Source organism: Lethenteron reissneri, chromosome 12, assembly GCF_015708825.2.
Source record: "Lethenteron reissneri isolate LAM-NWPU_2019-01 chromosome 12, ASM1570882v1, whole genome shotgun sequence".
Classification (NCBI taxonomy): Eukaryota; Metazoa; Chordata; class Hyperoartia; order Petromyzontiformes; family Petromyzontidae; genus Lethenteron; species Lethenteron reissneri.
In genome coordinates this window covers 11,106,460-11,124,891 of record NC_083790.1, presented here as the reverse complement: position 1 = coordinate 11,124,891, position 18,432 = coordinate 11,106,460, and the positions used below count along the sequence as shown (strand labels likewise).

Genomic DNA, 18,432 nt, shown 5'->3' with positions numbered 1-18,432 from the left:
CACACCTGGGCCGGGATTCGAATTAATATTAACAAAGTCCTATTGCTCCGCTAAATTAGCTAACCTTTGGCCCCTGTAGTTATATGAACACCACACGGTATTTTTCACGATTGCCACACTGATCAAGATGTACTTGACTTACCAAAGTGTAGGAAAAAAAACTACCAACATTTACAAGACACATTGAATGAAATGTGGAATATTTAATATTTGGCAATTTGAATTAAACAGGTATAACGTTGCAATATTTGGCGATCGATCACGAATTTGAACCACAATGCACTTAAGTTGTGGTTCCACATTAAAACACGGCACTATTAGATCATAAAGGACTGTCCCTTTTATACGATTTTAGTAAAACACAATGTTTTGCAGTTACCCAGATTTTAATGTTGAGACACCATAAAGATTCAACAAATTATGGATTCACTGATGTACATGTTAAAGGCATTGTTTACATTGCGATATACAGCAGATGCTCCTGCAGACAACTGCAGATTTGGAGAAGAAAATCCTATTTTACCCGGCCAACTGCAAAGTTGACAGTCCGACTAAGACCTTCACAGATTGAGCAACCCTTAACTTGCAAGTACTTTAAGTGTTCAACTTCACATGTAAAAAAAAAAGTTGGTTTTACTTCTATCAACAATGCATTTGTTTACCCAGTAAAGCCTGACAATTCAAGAATAATATTTGGAATATTCTGTGTAGGATATTTGGCCATTTCTGTTTTAGTGTGTGGGAGGAAACTAGTGTCTGGGAAAAACATTTCCTGGGATGTTTGAAAAGAGCATGTAAACTACACGGCCTTTTGTTGCCCACAACGTAGCCACACAAGTTGGTCTTGAGTTCCAAAGATTTATATTGGCCTCTTGTAACTTTTACCGATGCTTGACGTAGCTTCAAGCAAAACGTCGTGACCAGTTTCTAAATTTGTGTTGATAAGGATGAACAGAGCTGTGAGCAGAAACAATTGGGACGTTCCATCTTTGCAGACGTAACAATTCCATTGTTTGCCTATGTCGGGTGTTGGAGGGTCTTAACGTCACAAATTTGGCCAAATCATTATGCGGCTTAACCCAAAAAACTATCGATCATATTGGCTGAAAAAAACCTGCGCGTTGGATTTTTTTACCGCATGGCAACGAAGTCGCAGGCAGGTGTCAAGGCGTCGCAAAGGTTTGTGGAAACTTTATTTTAAGTACAGCACCACACAAAGTTTTCATGGTCTGCACCTCTACAATTTATCTTAACATCAACTTCGAATCATAATGTAATAACAGCAATCATGACAATTCACATCTGCATTCCTATGACACCTTTTTACTTCTAAAAGGTTGAAGGGAGGCTAGCTCGTTAGCTATCATTGTGAAATTCAAACATCAGCTGCATGTAGTGACAAGCGATGTTTGTTACTCTACCCAGCGCAAGATCTGACTATTACTAGCAACGTTGACACACAAGGCAGGAACTGATAACTAAAGTATAAACGGAGTGATTTATTGACCAGCTCCACTAAAAGTGCCTTTCGAGCCTCCAAAGAACAACTTCATTGTAACAGAACATCTATTTACATATGCAGATGAGGTTTGGATAAATATTTTATTGTCCAATTACAATTAGCAACCACTAAGAATCAAATAGCACTTAAGATGTGATTAAAGGCCAAAGATCCCTTTTTTTTCGAATGGTATAAATTTTACCGTACGTCCCCCTCCTAAATCTTAAGGTCACCCAACTAACTTGTGATTTACCCAGGTTTCACTGGGCACACATATCATACACACAGACATCTGCAATGGCTCACATTCAACTCGCCACTCCAACTAAGGCACTTGGCAATAATCCAGTTTGGTATTATGAAGGGAGGGGGGTTCTCCGACACAATTGATCATTCAGATTGGTTAAACTTGAAAGCAAATCAACAATTTGTTAACTTGCTATCGATTACTATTTACAAAGCATAAACAAAGACATTGCAGTCAAAATAATTTTTGGCACCAGTGGATGGCGCCAGGAGACTGTGGGGCCAGTCTGCTTCAATTCACTTCCCACACACCGCTGGCAACTGGCCCTGCAAAGGAGAAGAGGTAGAACACGGTAAGAAGACATGGTTTTCTTTTAGTCGGCAAATCATTATTTCTGCGGGGCACATTTTCCAATGAGTTTGCGTCGACCCGCATCATGAGTTGCTAGAATTGGCATAACGGAGTCGGCAAACTTAGATTTGGTTTTCTCAAACAACACTCCTCATGCCTCACCGTGGTCCACCGTTCCACATTTCCCCAACCTTCATTCAAAATCAAACCAAGTCGTAACAAGCTGCGTGCGCTTGGGCAAGCGCTCAACAGCAGCACGACGGGCGAGGCAGAAATCGTGGACGCGATTTAAAAGCTCTCACATTTGACACGTGTACACGCAAGAATCTCTCAATTTTAAATCGGTGCTCTATCCATCGTCATAAGGGGCATTAGAAACAACCATCAGGCATGTGTAGCTTGTAACAACTTAATTCATAATTTGAAATGAAACTGGTATATTCAGAAAGACAATCTGGTGGATAACAGAGTTTGAAGAACCCTGCTATTGAAAGAGAGCTTATTTGTTCAATGGGCCTCAGACAACATAAATTGACTTAAGGCATTGAAATGTCCATTAAGCCAAGTCCCTCGCTTCAGACATAGCCTCTTTGCATCGTGATTGGGAATAACCCCAGAAGAGACACTGAAGGGACTGCACCTCCAATATTCCCTGAAGCCTCTCTTACCAAAACCGCACGACTCGACTGTGCTTCCTGTGCAGTTTCTTCACTGCACAGTAATATAAAAACTATCCCTCAGAGCTGCACAAGACTAAATAAATGTAATTAATGTGACAAGAGTTTTGTGTGCAGTCATTGATAACTGGGCTGACACTAGGAAACATACGACACTTAATATGCCGACTTAATAATTAGGTAAAAAGCCAGTCCTTCAATACAAGAGCACATTGGTGATAGCTCAGGGAGCAACAAGCAATGATGTTTGCAAAATATTCCCTTAATGAGCAAAGGTTGCAATTTGAAATTGCACTACCAGAAAACAGAACCATTTTTATCCTTAAAGGTTCCAGACAGTACAACGTTTAGACCATTCAAGACAATCAGTAATAATCATGGATGCATATATAGATTCCAATCAACTACCAGCCACCAAGGAATTGACAAAAGCCCTGTGCAGAGTCTCCTCCTCTGGATGCCTTCATGGTCTAGAACAGGGGTCCCCAACCCCCGGGCCACAGACCGCTACCGGTCCAGTGACCTGTTAGGAACCGGGCCGCACAGCAGCAGGAGGTGAGAGCGGTGAGTCCGTGCGTGGCCCAGCCGTTATTTTATTATTGACCACTTCCGTCCGCGCCTCTTTGCCGCACTGCGCACTTGTCTCAGTCACAGTGTTGGTAAGCCCACAAGCTCTAACCCCTAGTAGCCACAATGAGTAACAAACAAACGTCGCTGGAGAGCTTCTTTGAAAAGGGGGAAAGACCCAATGATGAACCCCCCCCCAACCCCGGTCCGTGACAAAATTGTCTTCCACAAAACCGGTCCCTGGTGCCAAAAAGGTTGGGAACCGCTGGTCTAGAACACCCTCCCATCAGCTGCAAATGCCGTCGAGTCCTTAACCATGTTCAAGTCCAGAATCCAGAATTTCCTTCTCTCCTTAAAAATAAAATTAAATGGTGCACGTATTTACACGCCTAATTGTTCCCCACATTACACATCCCACTATTTTGTAACACCATCTTGCAATGAGGTTTTCATTTGGACGTTAGCAAATTCCCTGCTGTTCATCCTCGTGCACGCCGAGTCACCTTGTAAGCGCCGCACACAAGGGCAAGCAGGGCAGTCTCAGCCTTATTCTGAAGCGTCTCCGTGTGCTCCTGCAACAAGAGCGACCGTGGCAGATTGCACCAAAATGTGACAAGGCATAACGACGTATTTCTGTCAGGAGAGAACGTGTGCGGCTGACAGTGTTAAGATGAAAATCTGTATGTTTAAAAACCCCATTTCCATTGCGATATTTTAAACTGACATTTGTTTTCAATTTCTATGGGAGCATCTGCCATTCAATTTCACGGATATTTAAAGAGCTCTCTACACACTTACAGTGTTGTGAATTTAAGGTCATGCCATATAGATCTGAGTTTTACACGTTGTATTGGAACCCCCAGTCGTTGTAGGCAGGCAGACAGACAGATGAGGCAGGTGTATAGGTCGGTAGCTGCGTGGATGTATAGGTATGTAGATGGGTATGCGTATAGGTTAGCTAGGCAGAATAAACAAGCAGGCTTCAAGTAAATCATGTAAAAGCCCCTTTTAGACAACTTGAAAAAGTATGATGCTTTTAGTTTAAGATTATACATGCCACCTGGGATGCATTTTAATTTACAAAGCTGACAAATGTGGCAGTGAGCACTGACCCCATTGAAGACGATCCAGGGCACGTATTGGTGTTCAGGGCGGAGGGCGTCTGTGCGTTGGGCGTTTTTGTGCATCAGTCTATTTCCCAGGGGGCCACTGGCACACTTCTCTACCGACTGCCAGTTCTGCTTGGGAGCCAGCATGGCTGTACACTGGCAAGGATACACAAGCACACATTTGTTATAAAACACACGCTACAATGAACAGATATATATACATAAACAATCCAAGTCAACTGGTCTCCATACAGAAGAGTAATGTGGTACACATTCTGAAGCTAAACTATTTTTTTAATTAACCAGGTAAGGCCCACAGAGCTATTTCGCTCTTTATCAGAAGAGACCTGGCCACAAATGATAGCTTAACGAAGTGGCTTATCACGTGGATATTTATAGCAGCCAAATACTCTAAATGCACGTCGATTCTAAATGTGGAGGGAAAAACCGGAGGACCCGTAGAAAAATCCATGCGTCGACGGAAAGAGCGTGCAAACTTCAAATATACCAGCATCAGTTGGGATCAAACCCACAACCTTCTGCATACCAGGCGAGGTAGTTACCATCTCGTCACCAAGACACCCATCCACTGGTTGCCCTGAGGCGGTAATGGAAATTATATTCTCGCAGCGTGGGCCAGGCTATAAAACAACGTGGATTCAGGCGGAACAAGTGGCTAGGCCACCTCCCCACCCAGCTGGGATTTCAACCTTCTCATCGAGTCGAGTTCTGCTACAGTAAGCACCCTGCAGGAAATGGGATACAATGGCCGAGTAAAACATTACGAATCTCATTTCATGTCGAACAAGTTTCTTAAGCTTGATATGTTTCTGGTTCCTTTGTCTAAGTAAATGATGAAGAGCTGCACTACTGGAAGTCTTACATTCTTTAGTTCCCACTATCTATACTTTCATCTCCGTCTTGTGCAAGTTGGTTCATTTGTCAAGACGATTTTGCTGCAATTTCAGTGACACCATCTAGATGATGCCCTCAGATTACCTAGTTTCCTTTTGACATTTTCAAAAATTAGGTGTGCTTAACATTTCTCACTGCAGTAACTGTGACTTGTAAGGCGTGCTGCCTATAGTTATACCTAAAACGTGATGACTTGTTTTTTTTCTATGATTTATCCAAATCCACACACAGAAATAGCAATAGCCAGGAAGCTTCACAAAGCCAATTTGGATGCAGATGCATTCCTGGAGATATTTGGCCAATTTCTTGTTTAAGTGTTATACATGACAGGGTAAACCATAGCATCTCTAGAAAACCCACACATTTTTCAAACATCTTCACAAGTGGATCATGAACACATTTGTAATGCATCTATTTCTTGGTTACCTACCAGCTCCGAAGGATGGAATTGTCAAAACACATGATAAAATCCGAGCGATCCACCAAGCCCACTCAGAATTGATGGATTTTTTGCATGTACCACCACAACTCCATATGGTGATTTAAATGACGGTGCAATTGACTAGAAGCTTACCTGCTGGGCAGCTGTAATGGGATTAGCAGCAGACTCCATGCAATTGAAGATTGGGATATGATCATCGCTATTCGGCAAGTAGTAGATCAGACATGCCTGTGTGTGTAGGGAGAGAGCAAGGTCAGCCACATCAAATACACCCCGAGACCATAGCCAAATTAGTACGAGTAATGTTGTTGGCCATCATCGACCCCATCCATACAAACATAGCATCAATGAGATATCACCCCCAGTTGATACAAGAGAAAAACTCAATCAGATCAAAATATAATTACGGCCACTCCTAAGGATGTTACCGAGACATAGCAATCACTTTTCTGCCAGGTCCTGCAACCGTTCCTCATTTTATATCCAACCTCCCCAAGTCCCGTCTTACAGTCAGATTACAACAATCTGGCTTGAGGTCTTCCCCTCGTTCAGAGCTCACGGTGCACCTCCGATTAGCAGAGCTTTGGCTGCATACGGTGCAAAAGTTCAACATAAACATACATAATATCCATGATAAAGTTTTTTTGAAGTTAGATCGTGTAAATATAATGTGTCGTTAAACCCTCCACCACCCGACAGCCAATGAGTACGGTTTGTCACAAACAAAACGTGCCAATTAGTTTCTACCTCCCAACATTTACAATGTTTACCCAGGAAAGCCTGAGTAAGGTTATTTGTTATTCCTATTGCCCTATGCACCCTGTACCGTTCCCTATTCTGCTGCAATGTGAACTGATGCCTACTTTATTGAGGGCGATATTGGCACATAAAATAAAGATATATTTTTTGATTGACAGTGGCAAATGTCTGTGCATATTTGCACTGTACATGTTACACAAAGGCTTAGATGTGCACACGGGACAAAGCCAGTCCACCACTGTGCCATGATGCCAAGTTGCCCAATCATGAATAGTTAAGGGAAAAAAGGCATGGAACTTCAACTGGTATACAGATACAAAATCGAGTATCATCAAATTTTGCCGACAAATGAAGAGGTTTTTTACTGTACTCAAATCGATTGTGTGGACAGAGCAAGTGTTTAAACCGACGTCACAGTCAGGCAGGTGCGCGATATCTGCCTCTACATTTGCAGCACTTACAAATTGGACTTAGCTGAATCTGACGTTAGATAGGCAGTGCTATGAGCTTTACAACTTATAACAGAAGACACTTAGTTCCATAAATGATTCTACTATAATGCAATGTTCATTTTAATTTAAAAAAATAGTTTGTTGTGGACAATAGAAAGTATTTATAATTTAAATGTTTCTGCAAATCTCATAACTATTTAATGATTTGAATAACTCTGTATTTTACGTTTTATTTTTTATCTATTATTGTTATCACACGATAAGTCCATTTACCAAGGAACAAGAGCGACCTCGTTGCAATCATAAATCAGTTTAAAATATGTGCGCGCGTGCAAATACATGAACCAGCTTTAAATTAAAAAAATTGGGCAATCTTAAAGTTGTAAAGATGACCACTTATTAAGTTAATAATGTACCAAGACAACGAGGTCACATGAATGTACTCGGCTGAAAAAGTGGACTGTGTATGCACTCACGCTCAGTTGTCAAGTGTTGCAAAATCATCTTGTGTCACGTGTGCACCCTCACGTGGGAGGTCATTTCAAAGATGAAAACAACAGCTTGTAAAAGCCATCGGCTGGGTTTAATGTTTCAACATTTACTGAGGCCTTCACTAATTAACATATACTGCATAGTCTAATGCTTACTCAAGTTTACGTACAATATTAATTAGTGTCTTCGCGGTTTTGAAAACTACCGGATGCAATAAAAACCCAGGCAAATCTTTAAAAAATACAGAGTGCCTGGATAAAATCCATTCATACAACACTCAACCACCACGCTATGAAACCTATCGGCTGCAGGGCCTCTACATGTACCTCATTGCCAGTGGGTGGATGTCTCATGAAAACTATGGCTCCGATTCCCTACATTACCCTCAAATAGAATGCCCTCTTAAAAGCTGAATTACAGGATTATCACTGCCAAATCCTCTAGAATGATGATGGACATACAGGTTTATTTTACCAGGTAAGAGTGCTTTGAAATAAGATTTTTTTCAACGGATATGTAAAGTACATCAAGAAATGCAAGCAGTAACACCAAATAAACATGGAAGCTCCATGATTTTTTTATGTACATTTCAGACATTTTAATGATGTGGGTAAACGATCAGTATAATCATGAAGTGGGTTTCTTATTTATTTTACTAATTTATAAAGTGCAACAGACCACAAAGACGTTTCATAGCACTCAACTTTAAATAAAAGTCACAAAAACACATGTAAGAAATAAGTGTATTTATTTTCACGTTAAATATTTCTACATGGGTATAGTATGTCTACGTGGGTATAGTATGTCAACCAACAAGATTGTAATTCAAATAGAAATTTGTCCATTTTTATCGATAAGGGAAATACTAATGAAATAACATGGCAGCAGATTTTCTCAGAGAAAATTAGTATTCCTTCGGTAATCGAGGTATACATTCCGGAGATTCTCATAAATAGCCAAATTCACTGATGATATTGGCCTACGAAAACCTACATTATTAATGAATTACCTTAAATACGTAAATAAGCTGTTATATACGTTATCTCACCACATTCCCTTGCATCACTAGCTCTCGTCACTTTATCTCTCATAACTTTATCTCATGCAGTCGTGTAGAGTTGTAGATGTGATTCGCAAATAGCCAAAATCGTGGTTAGCAAGTTCGTGAATAATGAGGGAATACTGTACATATTCTATGGGTCTTTCGGTAAAGCCACGTAGATATAAAAATAATAAAAATATCACGACGTTTCGATCGCAACACAAGCAATCGTCTTCAGCTTGTGTTGCGTTCGAAACGTCGTAATGTTTTTATATCTACGTGGCTTTACCGAAAGACACATAAAATATGTATTCCTGCAGTCACGAAAGCTTTAAGTCAAGATTTAACATGTCAAATCATTCACTTGTCAAATCATTGACATTAATAAGCCATATTTCCCAAAACTATAATTTCCTTTCAAATTTTCCCAAAATGTATTAAGATATTTTGTTATTGAGGTTATCTTACTTATTTCCTCATATCAAAACTCTGATTATGGACACCTAGATCTTAACTAATTTTGCAACACGTCCTCACCTGCAGCATGTTCCCCTTGCATTCATTCGGGCCGTGCTGGCAAGTGAAGTTCCACTGGTCTCCTGCCGACTGCTCCTATAAAACACAGGGTCAGCAGAACATGAAAATGCAACGATGCAGTGCTCTGTGTAGCATCAGCAGGTCGGCCTAAAGTCAACTGTTGTCATACTATGGAATGATTTCATCATCAACATTTATACGTTTGTGTCAAGGTTGGCGAGTGGGTCATTGGATGGCGATAGCAGCAGCCCGACGAATATCTCAAATGTTGCCAGCGAATGATTGAAGTAGGCAGTCGTGTACTTTGTGGTCCATGCTTTCAGATTGGTAATCGCAAGTCACATGTTATTTTAATATTCTAGGATAAATCGTTTATTGATTAATTATTCATTGATGTACATATTTTGTAGAGATTGACACGCAACACGTTAATGTAGAATTTCTACCATTGACTCAGGCCTGCTAATGGAAATGTTCATTATTTCTGATATATTTCATGTCTTAATACATTTTACCAGTGTGCTAGAGGTTGAGTCTCTCAAAGAGTGCAATCCCCACATAATGTGCTTAAATACATCTGTAAATGACAGACGCTTATGCTGTGCAATAAGCGGGGCAGATTGTGCACGAGTCTGTCAAGAGCTTGAGATCTGACAGGGCCTTAACATCTCTCCGTGGCCTTGCCCCACCTCATCTTGCCTCTCATCTCCTTCTATGCCCCTCTTATCTCTTCCTTTCCAATCTTCTGCTCTCTCTTTCTCTGCCCATCCTCCCTGTGCCCAATCCCATTTTTGGTCCTTCTCCCTCCTTGCACCCCTCTACTGTAATAAACTTCCTCTGTACATTAAGCAGTCTCCGTGCTTATCCTCATTCCATTCCTCTCTTAAAGCTTACCTCTTCTTTATTGCACAGTCTGTTCCTCTTCCCTCCCCTCCACTACTTCCAGTCTCTCCCCGACCCTTTTGTGATCCCTAAGTACCCTCTATCGAAGTTGATCATTCCCCAATCCTCACACACTCCTGTGATCTAAATCATTATTCTGTCACCGTTTAATAGTATGTCAAGCTCCTTCAGGTAAAAGGTGCTCTATAAATCTAAAGATTTGCCACACACATAAAAAAACCTTAGTCATCCCTGATGTTAAGTATGCATGTATCAACTTCGTTTGCACCGTATGTCAACAACCGTGCGAATCAGAGATGCGGAGTAAGGATAGCACCAACAACACGTACAAATTGAATACATTTGTGGCCTTCTGCCGTCACGTGTGCCATGCTGGGACTGCCAGCCTGCCTCGGCACGAACAATCACTCACGAACGGCAGCACGCTCCGTACCCTGGCGTTGCCGTACGGCACCAATGTGATGTTCATGATGTCTCCCAACAGCAGCCACGTGCCGTAGAGCTGGCCCCTGAAGAAATCCCGGCAGTCTGGGCACAGCGACTCCATGTAGACATCGAGGAGGACAGGAGCGGAGCCCGTGCACCTGGGCTGGGTCAGATATGGCAATGGCAAGGCATTAAATAAATTCCATGGCCAAGCTGCACGTTGCATTATGTTGAACTTCTTTCACACAACACGTAGCCAACCATGCAAATCGGAGGTGCTGGGGAAGGATAACAAAAGAGAAAAAACTCTTCTAAAGAAATTAGTTTCTAATCTATATTTAAAATTACATAGCTCCAGTGGTTTCCTAATATCGGAAGGAAAGGCATTCCAGACAGCCGCAGGCGCATCTCAAAGCACGCGATGCATCTCAGGCATGTTAAAAAATTAACTCATCCCCAACCCACAAATAGTTTGATGAATTGATAAGATTTGGTGCCAGTATTAAATAAATAAAATCGCGCTTTTTTACCATGTTATCATTGTACAGCATTTTATTATCCACGCAAGCATTCAAATATCAAGAGAAACCAAACAATGGACAAGGATGTCACCACAATCAATAACCAGCGTTGTAATGTACAGGGCCAATCAAATACGAGGGGCAAAATATAAACGCGAACAGGATGAGATACCTGCATCAACAGAAATCACTATGAAGAAATAGTAACATAGATTATACATAATTCTATAAAACCGTTAATATAATATTAGACATTAAAGAACACAACGCAAAAGTGGGTAAACATAATAAGCTACGGGAGCACACACAAAGTTACGGAAATCACTGGCAAACACACAAACAGGACCTCTTAGCCAACAAGTTGGAACAGTTAATTGAACAGATAGCATAATAAAACTAGTCTTCGTCTTCTGTCGCATGGCAATCTCACAGACAGGTCAAGTCAGATAACAGCGTGAGTAGTCGCGGAGTGTATCATCATCGCTGTGAGGTCTCCTTCGTATTCGTGGATCGGGCATTGCGTCTGTTCTGGATGACCACAGAGTCGCACACGACTACTGGGGGAGTTTAAAACGTTCCACTTGTGTGCATCGTCCAGGTATCCCAAAGCTACTGCCGTGGTTTGTTCAGTGGATGCGGCTTATAGTGGAATATGAGCTTCGTGGCAGATTTAAAAAAAATACCCTGGGATATTATTGCGTTCGCTCTTTCGCAACAAGGCGGTGTTTGTTTCACAAGGGGTTGTGAAAGAAATGCGAATACTACCGATGATGAGGATGTTCCAAATGTCACAAATAGAGAACTATTTTCATTCGCAGTAGTAGTAGTAACCAAAGGAAACGCTCACAGACCACAGATCTAATCAAGCCTGTAAATTATGAGCAAACCCCGATGATAGTATAATAGGCTGGAAAAAAACAGCCGTTTCAAACAAGACACACAGATGCGTACAAGTCACACATTTGTTTGCGTCTCGTTGTCCGCTCTGCACTACAATTGTCAAGATGTTGTCTCGCTATTTACACATTTAGCCGACGGTGGCGATGGAGCCCCGGGGTCTGTAGGCCGAAGCCTCGGCCTCGCCTGCTCTCGCTACCGCCTCGAGATGCAGCTGCGACGGCAACTTCATCGAGCGAAACCAGCCTCGCGTAGACCAACAATTCGCAATTAAGAACCTCGCTCCATTACTCCCACGTCAATCTCGTAAGCGATAGATTAAACACAAGAAAACACCGTCAATATTCCCCAAAAAAAACAACATTCACAGTAACAAAGCTCGATAATTTCACACCGGGCCACCAACTCGCAGCTTCTCAGCCGGCACCGCAGCACCAAACCCGGCCACGACTTCCAGGCAAGACCGAGGCTTCTCAAGGCGACAGCAGCCGGCACCTTCCTCGACATTCATCACCAGCAGTTGTCTTCGCCACAGGGCGGCCCACAAGAGTTTTGTTTACCTCGCACGAGTCCTTGGAGGCTTCGCACATGCGTCGCGGAGTGGCGTCGCAAGAGTTGAACTCGTTGCTGAGCTTGGAGCAGAAGGCGAGCTGGGCCAGGGCGGCCAAGGCGACCAGGCCGAGAGGGCCCATAGCTGTGGTTGTAGTTGTGGTTGAAGTTGTTGTTGTTGTTGAAGCAACTTTGTGTGGCCCGTTGAAACAACCTGCGGTGTCGACACGACTCTGTGCCGAACTAAACTCGTGTTGTTAAAACAATTGTGCTAAGTCGGTGCAAGCGGTGTTGAATCAATTCACCGTCGATGTCAACTTTTGTGGACGGAGTTGAGGCGACTTTTTGGTGGGTCGCACGCGCGTTTTGTTAAAGCAACGTTTCGTTGTTCAATCAACGTCGCGTTCGAGATTATAGTGCTTTGTTGATTCAATTAAGCGGCCTTTTTGTTGAAAGCAACTTCGTGTTGCCGAGACAAACGGTTCCTTCGTCGGAGCAAGTACTTACAACAACTTCTCAATGGTAAACCAACTATTGACAGAGACGCGACTCCTCGATGAAGCAACTCTCTGCACGCATATTGCTGAAATGCCTTGCTTGCTAGCTGCTGTTCGCCTAACGCCCACTGACTTGCAAGGGATAAAATATTGCCCAGCGGGGCAAATATAAACCAATTGCGTGCGACTGAATGCAATTAATTGATTAAAAACGACGCATCAGATGTTGAGGAAGCCCAATTATTGGGTGGGTGCCGGTGCTGGAAACTCCCTCAGCCACACACCCAAAGACAAAGATCCCCCGGATAGCTTCGACACTGTTGGGGCAAGTGCTGTTAGCGAGCACCTAATGAAGTCTCCCCAGTGGCGATGTTTTTACGCACCGCACCAGGTACTCATTTGAGGCTGAGTCGACCTAGGGGAGGCCCGGGACCGGTTCAGATAATCGTCACTGATGTTGGCCGTGAGCGAGAATCTAACGCGGGTCGCCAGGTTTGTAGCGCAGCGCGCTAACCACTACAAGTCTACACCACCTCTCCCACACACACACACACAGCCACTCACCCATTCACTCACCCACCTACCCGCCCACTCACTCACCCATCCACTCACACACTCTCTAACCCTCTCACTCACCTGCCCGCTCACCTACCCGCTCACTCCCCCGCCCACTCACTCACCCATCCACTCACACACCCACTCACTCACTCACCCACCCACTCACTCACCCACCCACTCACCCACTCACTCACCCACCCACCCACTCACCCGCCCACTCAGTCACCCATCCACTCACACACCCTCTAACCCTCTCACTCACCTGCCCGCTCACCTACCCGCTCACTCCCCCGCCCACTCACTCACCCATCCACTCACACACCCACTCACTCACTCACCCACCCACCCACTCACCCACCACCCACTCACCCACTCACTCACCCACCCACTCACCCGCCCACTCAGTCACCCATCCACTCACACACCCTCTAACCCTCTCACTCACCTGCCCACTCACCTACCCACTCACTCCCCTACCCACTCACTCACCCGCCCACTCACTCACCCATCCACTCACACACCCACTCACTCACTCACCCACCCACTCACCCACTCACTCACCCACCCACTCACCCACCCACTCACTCACCCATCCACTCACACACTCTCTAACCCTCTCACTCACCTGCCCACTCACCTACCCACTCACTCACCTACCCACTCACTCACCCATCCACTCACACACCCTCTCACACTCTCACTCACCTGCCCTACTCACCTACCCACTCACTCACCTACCCACTCACTCACCCATCCACTCACACACCCTCTCACACTCTCACTCACCTACCCACTCACCCATTGACTCACCCACCCACTCACCCGCCCACTCACCCATCCACTCACACACCCTCTCACACTCTCACTCACCTACCCACTCACTCACCCGCCCACCCGCTCACCCGCCCGCCCACCCACCCGCTCGCCCACCCACCCGCTCGCCCGCCCACCCGCTCACCCGCTCGCCCACCCACCCACCCGCTCACTCACTCACCCGCCCACTCACCCTCTCACACTCTCACTCACCTACCCACTCACTCACCCGCCCACCCGCTCACCCGCCCGCCCGCCCGCCTGCCCGCCCACCCACCCGCTCGCCCGCCCACCCGCTCGCCCACCCACCCGCTCGCCCACCCACCCACCCGCTCGCCCACCCACCCGCTCACCCGCTCACTCACTCACCCGCCCACTCACTCACCCATCCACTCGCACACCCTCTCACTCACCTGCCCAATCACCCACCCACTTACTCACTCATCCACTCGTCCACCCACTCACTCACTCACCCAGTCGATCAAAATATCTCCCATGTCCTGTTTAATAAGAGCAAACAAAACATGAACTACGCTCCGCCGGGCAGTTGTACATACAAAGATTAGGCGGTGAATACAGTGAAATATATTTTAAGTCACGCTTAAAACGCAATGGAAAACAATTAAAGTATGAAGTATGTATTTTGTAAAACGTCAGATTTGTTGAAAATGGGTGGGGGATATATGTCGTGGCAAGAGGCCATTGAATTGGAGGCGAGAATTCGGTCGGAATAATACGAATCTTTATTTAGACTACAGCAGGAATTTGATGAGCTATGAAGATCTTTTTCAAATATGTCCAGTAGGGGCGAGTCAGAAAATTCCAACAACAATACAAACACCGATAAAAGTGCAAAGTATAGGAAAGGTAAGCAAGTCACTAAAATAAATACGTATATAATTGAGTTTGGACGATCCTTCCAAGAACACTTACACTGGCTGAGGCTGGTTTTCTCACATATCAAGGAAGCACATCTGAAACTCAAGCCTTCTAAATGCCATCTCGCACAGCCTCCCGTTAGATACCTGGGGCACATAGTCAGCGCAACGGGGGTGGCGTCTGATCCCGAGAAGACACGGTGTTTTCGAGAATGACCAACCCCCGTATCCGTGCCAGATGTTAGAAGATTGATCTGCTTTATTTCCTATTACCGTAGATTCGTACAGGATTTTGCGGCCTCTGTGAAACCCCTACACACACTCAGAGCTAAGGGGCAGAAGTTCCAATGGGGTACGGAAGAGAATAGGGCTTTTATCTGTGGACGCTCTGGGTATACCACCATTGGCATTCCCAGATTTTTCATTGCCTTTCACGCTGGACACGAATGCAAGCGATGTGGGGATTGGGACTATCCCATCTCAGGTGCAGTCTGGCAGAGGTGGTAATAGCATATGGCACCCGGGTATTGCCATTGGCTGAACAATGCTACGGTGTAACTAGGAGAGAACTCCTGGCCATTACGCATTTTGTGCAGCAATTTCGCCCATACCTATACGGACGGAAATTGGAGGTGCAGACTGACCACACAGCACTGCAAGACTCGTTACGTATCAACCAACTCTCTGGTCAAATGGCCAGGTAGATTGAGAGGCTGCAAGAATTATCCTATTAAGTGGGTCCATAGGAAGGGGTTGCGTCACACCAATGATGATGCTTTATTGCGTCTGCCAGAGGCAGGTACTTGTGCATGTGCTAAGGGGTCACCCAGGTGTAAACCACTCTCACTTGACACGGAGTGCCTCACAGCACCTGTGCACATACGGGAAGGCAAGCCGGAGCCTCCCCTGGCCGATTGGGATTTGGGACTGAGTCAAGAGGAGTGGCAGCGATTGCAATGAGAGGATGAGACGCTGGAACCCATTCGCGCCATCGCTAGATCTAGCCCAGAACAAGACCAGCCTCCAACAGCTTCGACATTCGTAGATTATGAAGGGCTGTTGATCCGTTGGGAGATCGACACACAGTCCTACTGTGTCGTCGTGCCGACCTCCATTCGCAAAAAGTTAGTTGCGGAGGTGCATGGCTGCTGCCTCCTGCATTTGGGGGAGCTGAAAGCACTCTCCACTTTTAAAACTCATTATTTTTGGCCGAGCATGATGGCGCATGAATGGCCTCATGTGTAAATGTTTTCGGCAGAAGCCGCCAGCACACCCAATTAAAGTGCCCCTACAATCAATCGAGGTTTCGTGGATTAATGAGTTGGTGGCCTTTAATATATTGGAACCCCTACATCGCACCGACAAAGGTTACAAATATCTGCTACTAGGGGTTGATTATTTCACGCGATGACCGGTGGCGCGCCCCTAGCGGATCAAACTGCTCAGTCTATTTATTCCTCAGTCTATACCAGAAGCTATTGTTGCATGGATTTTTTTTTTATGGATAAAGGGGTCCCTGAAAAACTTTTAACAGACCAGGGTAAAAAAAAGTCCTGAAAACTGATACAGGAAGTGTGCGACATTCTAGGCACTAAGACAGTAATGCACTTCCTCATATCACCCACAAACCGAAAAGTTGGTAGAACGACTAAATCGCACCATCACATCCATGCTGTGTCAGGTGGCCAATGACACTCAGATGAACTAACACATAGGCGGGGTCCTGGCGGCATACCGGTTGGCCCCGTATGCGTCGACGGCATACTCTCCATTCTATTTAATGTATGGTAGGGAGCCGGACCCTCCATCGAGCACCAGCTTTTTGACCTCCCAGCTGGGGCTGCAAAATGGCCTATAACGGTACGACGGGTCATGCAGCAGTGGGAGACGGCGAGGGAAGTGGCACAAGCTGCAGTGGCTTCCGCCCGTTCCGCGAATGAACGGGCTAGGAAAAAGGAAGTGACGCCCCTGCCTTTCGAAGTGGGAGATAGTACGTGGCTACATTGCCCACAGGTCCTCTTAAGAGCGTCACCTAAACTGCACTATCCGTGGCAGGGTCCTGTAAAGGTGGTAGAGATTCTTAGTCCTCAATGTGTATGTGTCCAAATTTCGATTTAAAGCTTTCGTGACTGCAGGAATTCATCTTCTTGGTTTTTTCGGTAAAGTCACGTAGAAGGGAAGTAATAAAATAATAAAAATAAAACATAATAAAATAATTCTCACTGACGTTTCGGCTACAACGCAAGCAGCCGTCTTCACAAAGAGAGAGACACACACTTTTCTTTCTTTTTTACCTACGTGACTTTACCGAAAAAAACACAAAGAGTATGGACCCTTGCAGTCACGAAAACTTCAAATCTAGAAGAGAGACACATCGGCGTTGTTTTTGTGTCTCTCGATGTGTCTCTCCTCTGTGTGTCTCTCTCTGTGTGTCTCTCTGTGTTGTTTGTCTCCGTGTCTCTCTCTTTCCGAGCTTGCATTTACATACATTTCTCACCTGATGACGGTTGCTTGTGTTGCAATCGAAACGTCGTGATATATATTTTCTTTTTTCTTTCTACCTGACTTTACCGAAAGAACCAGAGAGAATAAGCGTACTTATTTCACAGGGCCTGAAGGTCAATGTCAACATCTCATGAAAATAGGAATCTGCATTGAATCAGTGTAATATTCTGAGCATTATGGAAATTCACAGAAATGTCTCTGGATCATCGTAAACAGGAAACTCGTGGGCAAATGACTAAGAATGAGAGTGTTGCTTTGTATCGTGCACGATTTATCTTTAGATAATACACGACAAACTGTTTTAAAAGCTATTTTAAAACAGTTTGCCTCAGCAGCAGACCATGTTTTCCCACCTGATGATGGACGCTTGTGTTTCGCCCAAAACGTCGTGATTTTTTTTATACCTACGTGACTTTAACGAAAAAAACAAAGAGTATGGATTCCTGCAGTCACGAAAGCTTCAAATCACGACACTACCTCTTTTCGGAGCACTAAAATGCACTGTATATTGCTGTACAAGGAACAATATATTTGATAATAGTTTTTACCCTTTTTTCTGGCAACAAAACAGGTGTTAAAATGTTAAAACACCAAACTGAAACCTTTTACAAGGAATCATGTCTGCATTAACCACAATGCTTGTGGTCAGAATGCAAACAAAAAAACATACTCTGATAATAAATGACTTGTCCTTGAAACTGATTGGTCCACACCAGAGACAGCTTTCTTTTGAGCCTCGTCTCAAACGGTTTAGACCAGAGGACGCCAAAAGGCATACAGCACAAAGACAAGCA

At 44.6% G+C, this 18,432-nt stretch overlaps 1 protein-coding gene across 1 annotated transcript; it reads right to left on the bottom strand.

Moving 5' to 3' along the window:
* Positions 1-183: 183 nt before the first annotated feature.
* LOC133341897 (gamma-interferon-inducible lysosomal thiol reductase-like) lies at positions 184-13,540 on the bottom strand. Its single transcript, XM_061550710.1, has 7 exons — positions 12,399-13,540; positions 10,428-10,583; positions 9,092-9,166; positions 5,942-6,037; positions 4,456-4,608; positions 3,847-3,915; positions 184-2,074 (listed from the first exon to the last, which is right to left on the bottom strand). Exons 1-7 carry the CDS (start codon positions 12,528-12,530, stop codon positions 2,045-2,047), a joined length of 711 nt encoding a protein of 236 aa, XP_061406694.1. The 5' UTR covers positions 12,531-13,540; the 3' UTR covers positions 184-2,044.
* Between the last annotated feature and the right edge of the window lie 4,892 nt (positions 13,541-18,432).